Raw genomic sequence first — 11,840 nt, forward strand, 5'->3', positions numbered from 1 at the left:
AGGAAGGAAGGAAGGAAGGAAGGAAGGAAGGAAGGAAGGGAGGAAGGAAGGGAGGAAGGAAGGGAGGAAGGAAGGAATAGAGGAAGTAGAGGAAAGAGAAAGAGGGAAGGGGAAAGCACATGAGAGTAAAGTAGAAAGGGAAAGGGGGAAAAGAAGAAGTGAGGAAAAATATAGGAAGGAAAGAGGTAGGAAGGAAATAGATAAAAGAGAGTGGAGGGGGGAAGAAAGAAGGGAAAAGGGGGAAAGAAAGTCGGAAAAGAGGGGGAAAGGGAAGCAGGGAGGTGTCAGGAAAAATTGAGAAAGGGAAAGACAAGAAGTGGGAAAGAGAGGGGAAAGGACGCTAAGTGTCAGAGAGGGCAAGAAAAAAGGGAGAGGGGGGGAAAAACAGAGGGAAAAGAGGAAGAAAAAGGGAGAGAAAGAGGAAAAGGGGGAAGAAAGGGAAAAAGGGGAGGAGGGACAGATCCTGCTCCTCCCCTCCGCGATACGAGGCGGAGCCGGGCCGGAGCCGGCGGCAGCTGCGCGGTGGCGGCGCGGCGGTAGGAGCTGGGGAGCCGGGCCGGGCCGGGCCGGGCCGGGCCGAGCAGGGAAGGAAGAAAGCCGGGGAGGAGAAGCGCTGCCTGCGGTGCGGGAGGCGGGGCGGGAGGCGGCGGGGCGGTGAGCACCGGGGCGGGGGAACGGGGCAGGGGCGGCTGTGCCCGGGATAGGAGCGGGCCGCTGCCCGGGATCCCGAACGGGATTCCCCCGCGGCTCACAGGAGGGTGCAGAACTCGGGGCTGGGGGGAGAACCCTTTCTCGATCCGGACGGGAGAGTGCCCGAGCGACGCGGGCCGGGCTGTGACAGTCCGGCTGCCACCGTCCCCTCGCGTGTCGCCGCTGGCTGCGGTCCCCGTCAGCCCGCGGCACGTGGGGCTGTGGTGCCATCCCACGGAGGCCGTGGGCCGGGATTCCCGGCAGCGCTCGCGTTGGGAGGGGAAGGGCAGAGGCCGAGCGCGTCCATGAGCTCGGGATCCCGCTGGCGCCGTGTCCCGGTCCCGCCGCGCTTCCCGAGCGCCGCCCGCCCCACGTGGGTGCCGGCTTCATTGTGGGTGCGAGCTGAGGGAGCGCTGGTACCGAGCTGGCCTCTGCCAAAAGAGAGCTTGGGGTCCCCGCGATGTTCCGGGCTGGGATGAGGGAGACGGTGGCTGACTGCCGCTCACATTCCGATGGGATAGCTCAGGAATTATTTCTTTTACAAATGCCAGTCTGAGTCATGCTGGCCAAACCAGGAGACCAAGGCTGAGTTTTGTCACCTACTACAGCGCTGCCTTTAACCCTATCCTTTGTAGACTAAACCTAGAGCTCAGCTACTGCCCTTGGCATGTTTTTGTGCATGTTTATCTGGAGCCGTTCTGCCCTGCGATGTGGCTACATCACTTCAGAAATGCAGTTTGACTGCAGAACAAAAAAAAAACAAAACAAAAAAACCTGTGCTTACAAGTGTCTCTACTTGGATTTGCCCAACCAGAGTGATCTTTTAAACCTGGGATATCAAATTGTGGAGGAACACTTCTCCCATCCTCACAAGTTCCACTTCTCACATACAGACACATGTGCAGTGGGATTTTTAACTTGAGCCCAGGCAGTTCTCATGCTCATCTTCATCACTGACCCAAATTATCTCAAAAATACCCCAAGTTTAAGTACAGCTTGAGGTTCCACAATGGGTCAGGTATGCCATGCTGGTGGAACTTTGTGTCTGTGTGGCTTAGCAGTGCCATAGTGAGTAGCACCACACCCCATATAAAGCTCCTTCTGGTTAAGTTCTCTTGGAGGGGGAAGGGGAGAGTCTTATTCTCACACAAGCAGCCTTGTGTGAGATAACAGGCTTTTGCCATATCTCTTCAGGATTCCTGTGCTTTTTTCCTCTCAGAAGAAGGCCTTCCCAAGTCCCAGACAAAACCATTCCAACTCTCCTGGCCGTATACTGGTGTTTGCAGGTTTTGGAAAATTATAATCTGTTCCCTTTGCACTGTATGACTGATGGCTGAGAGCTGGGGGGACTGAGGAACGTTGTTGCTTCTCAGTCCATTTTAAAAAAGAGTGGTTTTATTTTGTTTTAATTTTCAGGTCTTATCTCAACCGTCAAAATGGAGCTTGACATCCAGTGTGAAGAGATGAGCCCATCTAGATGGGCTGAACTTCTGACCACAATGAAATCCTGCAAAACCATCAGGTAGTAGCTAGTTGTGTATCATCTCTTTTGAGTAAGAACTGTTGCATTTCTCTCCTGTGGTTTTCATCTTCAGAACTGTTTGACCTGGGACTTAGAAATTGCATGGCAAAAGGAATGAGTCTACCTATTTTTATCCAGAGAGCTAATTTAAAGGGGGGGATAAACCCCCCACCTCTTGCAAAACTTTTTCAACTACATAAGGTAAAATATCCTTTGATATGAAGTAATATTACCCTGTTTCTTGGTGTGCCATAGGGCTCAGCTAGGTAATGTGATTTAAATATTTGACCACCATTTTGGTTATTCTGCCTTTGTCTCTCAAGAGGGGGAAGACAGCAATCTTCAGGATTCCTGTGCTTTTTTTAGGATTGCTCTGCTTATTAGGTTGCACATTCTTTGGGTTGCAGGCTTGATGCTGTCAATCAGTAGTCAGGTACAAGCCATGTGCCATTTTAATTCTTCACTGACCTTCAGAAGTACCAGTCTTGATTGTTGAGCAAATGATGGGAGGGAACCATTTCCTGGGGTGTAAGGTGTAGGACAGGGCCCAGAAGAATTGCTACTGCATTCTTTCCCCTCTCCTGGCTGGGAATTCACACTTCATGGGATGGCATCATCCTGCTGGGGCTGGAGAAGATGAGCCACTTCATGCCAGCAGTGCCTCAGAGGGCTTTGGACCTGGTGAGGGCAACTTTTCCTTTGCAAAGGAGCCTTTACAGGCAAAGGTGCACGGGCCTGGCCTTGACTTCCCAAGGCCTGCCTTGGGTGGCAGAAGGCAGTGGGATGGTTGTCTCCTGGGCAGAGGCTGGGCTGCTCCAGAGGCAGTGGATGAGGGTGACTGCTGCAGGGATTATTCCATCAGTGTTGAACATGGTCCCACTGGAAGTCATGTCTTCTTGCTGGGGGAGGGAAGGAGAACCTTCATAGAGTCTCACTTTTCATAGAGTTATCTAAGGAGAAATGACTAGGCAGCTTCTGGCAATCCTGGCTTTGCCTGGGGCTGTACAGTTCTTCATGACGCCTTCCTTTTGCTCTGTGTCTTTTCTGCCACCCTCTATACCTCCCTGGCTGTCCTGTGCTCCTGATCCTTTCCTTGGCTCTCCTCTCAATTAAATTCATCCCTGTAAATTTAGCAGCACCTAGAAGAATGCTGAAGTCCAGTGGGAGAAACTGCTGCAAACTGCAAACTGCAAACTCAGGGTTGGTGTGCTGAGATTCCTGCTGGAGGGAGATGGTGCAAACCAGCATGACTCACCTGCAAGACACCAACCTGCTGCTGAGTGTCACTTGGGGCTGACTGCAGACCCAGCTAGGCTGTTCTCAGTGCAGAACCAGTCAGACAGCCTGTGAGCTGGCAGGTGGTTTGTCACTCTCACTGTTTAAATGAAGGTATTTCCTCCAGCTGTAGGGGGATGACTTGTGCTGTCTTCTGTGCAGCACAGAGGAGGAGCAAGGCTTGGGAAGCTGCCATCCAGCTCATCCTGTGGTGCATCCCAGAGCACGCCTTGGTTTGGGCCATGCAACACCCAGCAGGTTCTGCACATACTTATGAAGACATCCCAGGACCTGCAAGAATATTGGCCACTCTGCCTTCATGAGCAGTGCTCCTGCCAGGGAGAGCAGAGCAACTCTGAGGACTAATGTGCTCCTCTCTCCTTGTCTTTCAGGTTGGATGATTGCAATCTCTCCAGCAGTAACTGCCAGGATCTCTCTTCCATCATCAATACAAATCCATCCCTCACAGAGCTGAAGCTGAACAACAATGAGCTGGGAGATGCAGGTGTTGAATACCTGTGTAAAGGGTTGCTGACGCCAAGCTGTAGCCTACAGAAGTTATGGTAAAGCCCCCACTGATTGTCTTGCTCTATCATGCTGTCGCAAATTAGTGTTTTGAAGTCTCTTAAAGCATCACTGGCAGAGGCAGGTTTGATATAAAAGTGAAAACACAACAGTTTGTTGACAAGGTTCACTCTGCTACTTACTAGATGGTTGAAGCACATAGAGAAAAAACAAACAAAAATCTAAAGTCAATAACCAGTGTCAACTGAAGAATTATCTACATGGAGGCTGGGAGAAGTGGAAGGGTCAGGACAGGAAAGGGTGAATAAAGAAGATAGTCCTTCTGAATACCAAGGTTTAGAATCTTTGCTAAACTGAGTCCTGGACTGGACCAACACTTTAGGCCTGCAAATTTTAACAGTACTTAAACAATCTAGGACAGCAATAGACACAGTCCATTTGTTATAGCATATTCCCACTCACAACTACACAAAGCTAAAGGACTATGTACAGGGTGCTCACCTATGGAAAATTCCCCTCAAATTCAGTGAAGGACTCACATCAGACGCCTTTGAGGTTGAGCCTTGTGGACTGGGGGTGCCAGCCCAGCGTCTGTCATCATTCAGCAAACCTCAGAATGCAGCAAACTGGAGAGTTCCCTGGCTCTGAGAGGCATTTTATAGAGGCACCCCACCACATTATGTTATCAGTGGGCTTCCCTCAGCAACTAAAAGGTGCAGGAGCTTTAGTCAGAGATTGTGACTGCTGCCTCTGCTCCTCAGAAGGCCACAGAGATGCTGGTTCTCTGTCCAGCATCTCTTCTGCAGGCTGCAGGAATCCTCCAGCTCCTGAGGGGAATCTGGGATCCTCACTCTGGATTTACAGGATTCTACCTTGTAAAAATAATTTGTCTTTTAGATCAGATATTAAAGTCTCTGTGCCCTGCAATGAGGACTCAAGCAAATAGAAAGAAAGTTGACTGTGAAGCTGATGAAACTGCAGCTCTCTGATGGGCCTTCAAGAAGTAACTGTGGAAGTACTGGAAGACTTAAGCAATTTTTCAGAGAGTTTGCCCTAGGCTTCAGACTTCTCCACATGCTCAAGTAAAAACCTGGATTAGGGTTTTTCAGTTCTGTAGAAATAAAATTGTCCATTTCTGGTGTTCTGGTAAGGTGCCTTTAAAGAGAAACCAAATAAAAAGGAAATAAAAGGAAGAGGAATATAAAGTGGAATAAGTAAGAGGAATAAGAGGAAATAAAAGAGCAACCAAACCCAAGTTGAACCTCCCTGAACAACACCTCTCCATTATGCCAAAGTCTTATCCAATAGTTCCATAAACACCCCATAGCAATACTAGCACTCTTCCTATGCTGCTTTTCCAAGCCTGAGTGCTGAAAGATCAGCTTCATAGATCCTTCTTGTACTATACCATTAAACTAAATTATATCCATGGTTGGATGAGATTTTAACTTCTACCTACTCTGTATCACATTTCTAGAGGGGGCAAGAAATCATAAGATGCCTTTGCTTTATCTATGGGGTCAGCCTCCTGGTATTTAAACCACTTCTATAAACCAGTTGTGGGGCTACCTGTAGGGTGAATTGTTATTCTGCTGGAGATGCTGTGTGAGTGATTGGAAGGAGTGGATTGAAGGAAGCATGCGAACTATTGTTTGTGGCACGAGTGTAATTGATAAAATATTATGGGATACCTGTAAAATAATGGCACTAACCTGGACAAACCACTTCCTAGAGGGTTATGCATCATCAGAGCTGTGGTGTCCTTTCCAAGCTTCAACCTCGGCAGATAAATCTCTCTGAGAAGAGACTCTGTAATTCCAGGAGTGCATTTCCTCTCACCCCTGTTGCCTCTCTCCTGCAGGCTGCAAAACTGCAATCTGACAAGTGCCAGCTGTGAGACCCTGCGCTCTGTCCTCAGTGCCCAGCCATCCCTGACAGAGCTGCACGTAGGGGATAACAGACTGGGAACTGCTGGAGTGAAGGTGCTGTGCCAAGGGATGATGAACCCCAGCTGTAAGCTGCAGAAGCTGCAGTAAGTAGTCACTGGGTTTTTTTTGGTTATCAGACAGGCCATGCCTTTCCCTTGAGACAAGTAGGAGTTTTGTTGCCAGGTGTGGATTTGTTCTTGTTTTACCTGAAATTATCATGCTTATCATGCTGGTGGGTCTTGTGGGTTTGGAAGTCAGGTGTCTGTTTCCACAGGCTTTGTTTAGCCCTCCTGGCAGTGGTGGCTGTGAATGCAGGACCTCTCAGATGCCCAGGAAACATCAGATTCTGCTGCCCTTGCTTCTTGTTTCATGACTGAGCAGGACCTGGGTGTATTTGCAGCCCCCAGCTCCCCCCAGTCAGGCCCAGAGTTGATGGTGTTGCAGTGCAGAGCTCAGCCCTGTGCTCCAAGCTGCCTGTACACTGGTTTAATGGAGGCCTAGTGTAAATACTGGTCTTGCTAAGGTCCACTGGGATCTAGTTTAAGAATTAATGCTTCCTGAAATGAGCAGAGAGATGCTGTTAAAAACTCTTACAGTGTATCTCTGGTTTTAGGCATTGCCTGATCTCAACTCACATTGGTGTGTTTTCTGCCCTGGCTAACACACCAGGCTCAGCTGATTCTTGTGGTAGCAGGATGTGTGAGGAGGGTTGTCTTTTTACCTGGACTTCTTTTCTTCTTGCAGGCTGGAGTACTGTGAACTCACAGCTGATATTGTGGAAGCTCTCAATGCTGCTCTGCAAAGCAAGCCCACCCTGAAAGAGCTCAGCCTGAGCAACAACACGCTGGGAGATACAGCTGTAAAGCAGCTGTGCCGGGGCCTGGTGGAGGCAAGCTGCAACCTGGAGCTACTACAGTAAGGAAGAGCTGCTCATGTCTAATGGCAACTAGTGCTGCTGCTAGTCACACCATCCACAGGACAGGAAAAATTGTTGTCAGGAATGCTTGAAATGTAGGACAGATTTTTTGCTGGCTCAGATTTATGTAACTGGAAACTTCACACAAATGTCTGGGGCTTTCAGTTTGGGAGTTTTTGGCGCTCCAGGTTAAACCACCACTTACTAAGGAAGACTGCTCACCTGTGTCTCAGAGCAGAGGAGCAATCACCCTCAGTGGCTCTAGTTCTTAAACTGGAATTACCAGCCCATTGAGAATACGTACTCAGAGCCTTTTTTTTTTCTACAAAACAAAGGTGCTGGATTTGGCCTCATTTCTGGGGTAAAGCCCATGAATCGTGAAGCCACGATTCATTTTATCTTGCCCCTGAGGTTCAGCAGGGGTTGGCTGGGGGACTCACTGTGTGATGCTGCCAAAGTTCCTCTTAAAAAGGATGACTGATAAAAAGGGGAAGTTTGGCAAGAACAATCCTTGCATTAATGTGTATGAATGGCAGGGTCAAAATGCCCTGCAGCCTCATGAAATGCAGGAGCAGTGTGTTGCCTCACGCAGAGTCCCATTTGGACACCTGTATCTTCTCTGAACCTTGCAGGATGTAGCACTGCCTGGCTGAGCTGCACTGGTTTGCAGCAAGGAACCAGCCCATAGACCCTTCTCAGTCTGAACTGGGTTATTGGGGTGTGTCTAACACAGTGGGTCTGGAGCAGCAACTCCAACTGTGCTTTTTCCTGCAGCCTGGAGAACTGTGGCATAACCAGCGATAGCTGTATGGAGATTAGTGCTGTTCTCAGGAACAAGTCATCTCTGATGGATCTCTCTGTGGGGGACAACAAGATTGGGGACTCTGGTCTGGCTCTGCTGTGCCAGGGACTGATGCATCCTAGCTGCAAAATCCAGAAGCTGTGGTAAGTGTGGGCAGAGGTTTCTCATATCCCTTCTGCAGCCTCTGAGCTGTTTAGGTTGTGCTGCTGGTTTGCTCCTAAGTGGAAAGTTTATCATTTACCCTTTAGGTCAAAAAAGTGTCTCAGCTGCAAATCAGAATTAACAGAATTCAGTTAATTCCCAAAAACTGTGTGGAGAACACCATGAACAAGTAGGGCCACACTAAAATTGCTTGGATCAAATTCTGGGAAGAGGGCAAATGGAAGTTTGTGATGGCATTGTCTTGGCTTCCAGTTGAATTATCTGTCTACTAGAATTGCATATTTCTGTTTCTTTTTTTGTGTGTGTTAAAAGCAGAGCTTTTGGTGCAGCAAGTGGAAAGTAAGGAAAGGAGAAAGCTGTGTAGTATGATGTATGAAAGGATACAAGAAAATGAGACAATGTAACCAGAAATTCAGAATACTAAAAACCAGGACTTTGTTTTCTAATGTAAGTCATTCTTGGGAGAAAATTATATTTTGTTCTTCCCTGCAGGTTATGGGACTGTGATCTCACAAGTGCTAGCTGTAAAGATCTCTCCAGACTCATCAGTACAAAGGAGACCCTCACAGAGATCAGTCTGATAGACAATAACCTGAGAGACTCAGGGATGGAAATGCTCTGTCAGGCACTCAAGGATCCGAAATCTAAACTTCAGGAGCTATGGTGAGCTGCTGTTAAGTTTCACATACCCATTGCCTTCTTTGGAGGCCTCACTGAAGAAAGTTGTAAGTGAAGTAATGCCCACACAGATAGATCCTCAGTTGCGATGGTTCCATAAGCAACTCCTGCTGGTTGTTACTGAAAGGATTTACAGAATTAAAAATGGCTTTTCTAGACTTAAAGACTTTAAAAAGATTTGTACTTCTAAACTTGTAGACACTTTGAAGATGTGCCCCATCACAGTTATCCTGTTACAAGCAAAAGGAGACCAAGCATCACTTGCAGAGTTTCTAATTAATTGTTTTATTGTGCAACAAATGGCAGTTAAGAGGCTTTTGAGGTTTGAAAGGCCTGATGGAATAGTAAAATGAGTGCTGTGATCAGATATCTCAGGTTCTCCACTGGAGCTAAACTCTGTCACTGGTGAAACAAAAGAAAGCTCTAGTGACATTAAACATTTCTCAGCATCCTGTCATGTTGACTGTGTTACCTTTTAGGCTGGGATGGTCTGGTGGCTGGGAGCGGAAATTTGTTCTTTCACTTAGAACTTGAATTTTCCTCCACTGCAGATTCAGCTCCTGCCCCCAGCTGGGTTCTTCCCCTGCCCAGTGGCCTGGAAGTCAGTGGGGTGCCCCCAGGAGTGCACAGTGGAGCCAACAGTGACTGTTAGAGCAGCACACTACACTGCACACTACTACTTTGTTCCTGTGCTTTTTGGGCAGGTGCCTTTCCTAGGTGCACACTCCAAGACACATCCCACATAAAGGGTGGGAGAGGTGCTGCCTGTAAAGGACTGAGCAAACAGGCATTGAGAGGAGTACGGTGATTGAAGGGAAGCTCTGGTTCCTCTGTTCCCACTGTCTGGGCTTCTGTTAAGTAAATGTAAAGAAGTGAATGGTGCCTGACAGTCTCTAGGTGTCCCACCTAGATCTCATGTCACTTTTTCCTTGCAGGGTTAGGGAGTGTGGGCTCACCACTGCTTGCTGCAAGGCTGTCAGCTCTGCTCTCAGCACCAACAAGCACCTGAAAGTACTGCACATAGGCGAGAACAAGCTGGGAGATGCAGGTGTCGAGCTCCTGTGTGAAGGGCTGATGCACCCCAACTGCAACATCCAGTCCCTATGGTAAGGTGCACTCTCAGAAGTCGTGTTCTCTCTTGCTGTCTGAATTCACCCTTTGTCTTCTACTTCCAAGGTACTTATGGGTGCCAGCACAAGTGCTGGTCCAGCCTCACTAGAAGGAGCAGGCAGGCAACTGGAGCATCACCTCCAGCCCTGGGGTGGGATTTGCCTTCCCCATGAGCTGTTCCCTTCCCAGCTGGGCCAACCTCTGGGCTCTGTGATGCTCAGGGCCCCATGCTTGTTCTCTCCATGCCATTGGACAGAACCCGAAGCTGTGCCCTGATGCCTAAATTCACAGTGAGTGAGTGGAGCAGATGGGTCATTGCAAGTCTGTCCCAGAAAATTATGTCTTTTGACCACTTAAAGCTACTTGGTCATCAACCGAGAGGCCTCAGTTGCTCTCTATTTAGAGAGGTGGTTGCAAATCTCAAGTATAGTAATAAGAGAAGATGATGCATGATGATGAAATAGGGAATAACTTCAATGGGTTCCTTCTACACCCATAGCCACACACTGTTATGCTTTAGGGAGGCCTTTGGGGTGTTCAGCAGTCAGCATGAGGGCAGCTCTGTGTCTTGTCTCTGTGGCAAGACCACAGGCCAGCCCCTGCTGATGTCTCACAGATGCCATCTTCTCAAGGATCTCTGGTCTGTGCCATGATGTCTGCACCTGCTGCCCAGGTGTGGGCAGTGTTTCCTGGATCAGGGCTTACTGTGCTGGCCTCTTCCTCTCCCTGCAGGCTGGGTAACTGTGACCTGACATCAGGCTGCTGTGCCACCCTTGCCACTGCCATGGTCACCAAGCAGTGCCTCACTGAGCTGGACCTGAGCTACAACCCTCTGGAAGACGAAGGCATCAGGAAGATCTGTGAAGCCTTGAGGAAGCCCAGCTGCAACGTGCAGCAGTTAATGTGAGAGATGGTGGTAGCCCTGGCAGGGGTGGGAGGCTGGTGCTGGTGAGGGAGTAAGAGGGTCTTGGGCTTTAAAGCCAATTTTTGGCTGCTCTCAAAGGTAGATGGGGCTCCTCCTGGCATATGACCTTCCCATACTGGCCAGTTGTGCATCTTTCTCTTCCCTTAACAGGAGGATGCTCACTAAATCTCACTTGCTGTTTTCTTTTGGTGTAGTTTGTATGACATTTTGTGGAGTTCTGAAGTGGATGATGAATTGAGAGCCTTGGAAGAGTCCAAGCCTGAAGTGAAGATCATTTCATGAGTGGTGACTGCCTGCAGAACAACATCAAAGCAATGTCCTCTTCTTAATCTGAATTTTTCATATGTAAAACTAATTAACTTAATAGGGAATTTTCTTGTACCAAAACCATTTGTGGATTCCCTGAGTGGGTGTCTGGGGAGCTGCTCCACCTTCTCTGCATCTCTGGATGTACTAACTCTGAGACTCATGAAAGCTGCAGCATCACTATCCTTGAAATAAACAATTACTGTCTTGTAGAAGTGGGTCTCTAGCCTTTAGGAGCTCTTTAATCCTATAATCCCTTCTAACGAATTAGTTGGGCTTTAAAGAGAGCTCCTTTCCCAAGGCAAGAGAACTACACACTGTATTGTTACTGGGTGGTGCTTTTGGTAGGTCTCTGGGGAAGGCTCTCAAAAAAACCTAAATGTTTTTAATTTAAATTGAGCTCTCCCTTGTCTTTCCCTAAAAGAGTTCTTGGAAAAGCAATGGTGGCCAAGGCACTAGAGAAAAAAGAAATGAGCAGCTGTTCAGCTGTGTAATGTCAAAATTCATGTCCTTTGAAAAGTGATTTTCCTACAAACAAAAGATGCTGTGTGCATTTCTGCTAGTATGGGAAATGATTAAATGATTGATATGTTTGATCTGGCAAAGAGTAGTTCTACAGGAACTTTATACTTAATTTTTCTACTTATAAAAATAAAATATATCTGTATATTTCTCCTTAAAGACCAATTTAGTTATTTGTGAACTGCAATACTACTAACACCTTGTTTTACTTGTTTGTTTTTTGTAAGTTCCTAGCTGAAATTTGTCAGGAGAGGATCTTAGTCAAGGCTTTAGGTAAAGAACAAACCTAAAAGACATTTCAGTTTTCAGGAGACACTCGGGTTTCATGCCCAGAGTTAGAAGAAACCCTTATTCCAACAGAAAATGCAGCTGCTGCACACCTAAACCACAAAAGAGTGATTATAGCTTTAAAAATACAGAAGGCAAGCCTGGCATTGTCCTTGGCTGGGCTTGCAGGATGAATGCCAAAAAAATCCCAT

The 11,840-nt window shown here is 47.8% G+C and overlaps 1 protein-coding gene across 4 annotated transcripts in view; it reads left to right on the forward strand.

Annotated features, from left to right (window-relative positions):
* Positions 1–11,520, forward strand: part of RNH1 (ribonuclease/angiogenin inhibitor 1) — a 13,019-nt gene extending 1,499 nt beyond the window's left edge. The window contains exons 1-10 of one of the 4 annotated variants that reach the window (XM_086895788.1): positions 453–536; positions 2,107–2,212; positions 3,880–4,050; positions 5,874–6,044; positions 6,685–6,855; positions 7,631–7,801; positions 8,313–8,483; positions 9,434–9,604; positions 10,341–10,511; positions 10,728–11,520. In XM_086895788.1, coding sequence (XP_086751914.1) covers positions 2,127–2,212; positions 3,880–4,050; positions 5,874–6,044; positions 6,685–6,855; positions 7,631–7,801; positions 8,313–8,483; positions 9,434–9,604; positions 10,341–10,511; positions 10,728–10,815 — 1,371 coding nt within the window. In that variant the 5' untranslated portion in view covers positions 453–536; positions 2,107–2,126 and the 3' untranslated portion in view covers positions 10,816–11,520. Of the gene's footprint in view, positions 1–452; positions 655–2,106; positions 2,213–3,879; positions 4,051–5,873; positions 6,045–6,684; positions 6,856–7,630; positions 7,802–8,312; positions 8,484–9,433; positions 9,605–10,340; positions 10,512–10,727 lie in introns of those variants that run through there. The other 3 variants (XM_086895787.1, XM_086895786.1, XM_023928868.2) reach the window with 3 other exon arrangements.
* Positions 11,521–11,840: the final 320 nt, after the last annotated feature.

The sequence above is a fragment of the Cyanistes caeruleus genome, chromosome 6 (genome assembly GCF_971803275.1).
Source record: "Cyanistes caeruleus chromosome 6, bCyaCae1.hap1.1, whole genome shotgun sequence".
In the NCBI taxonomy this organism is placed as follows: Eukaryota; Metazoa; Chordata; class Aves; order Passeriformes; family Paridae; genus Cyanistes; species Cyanistes caeruleus.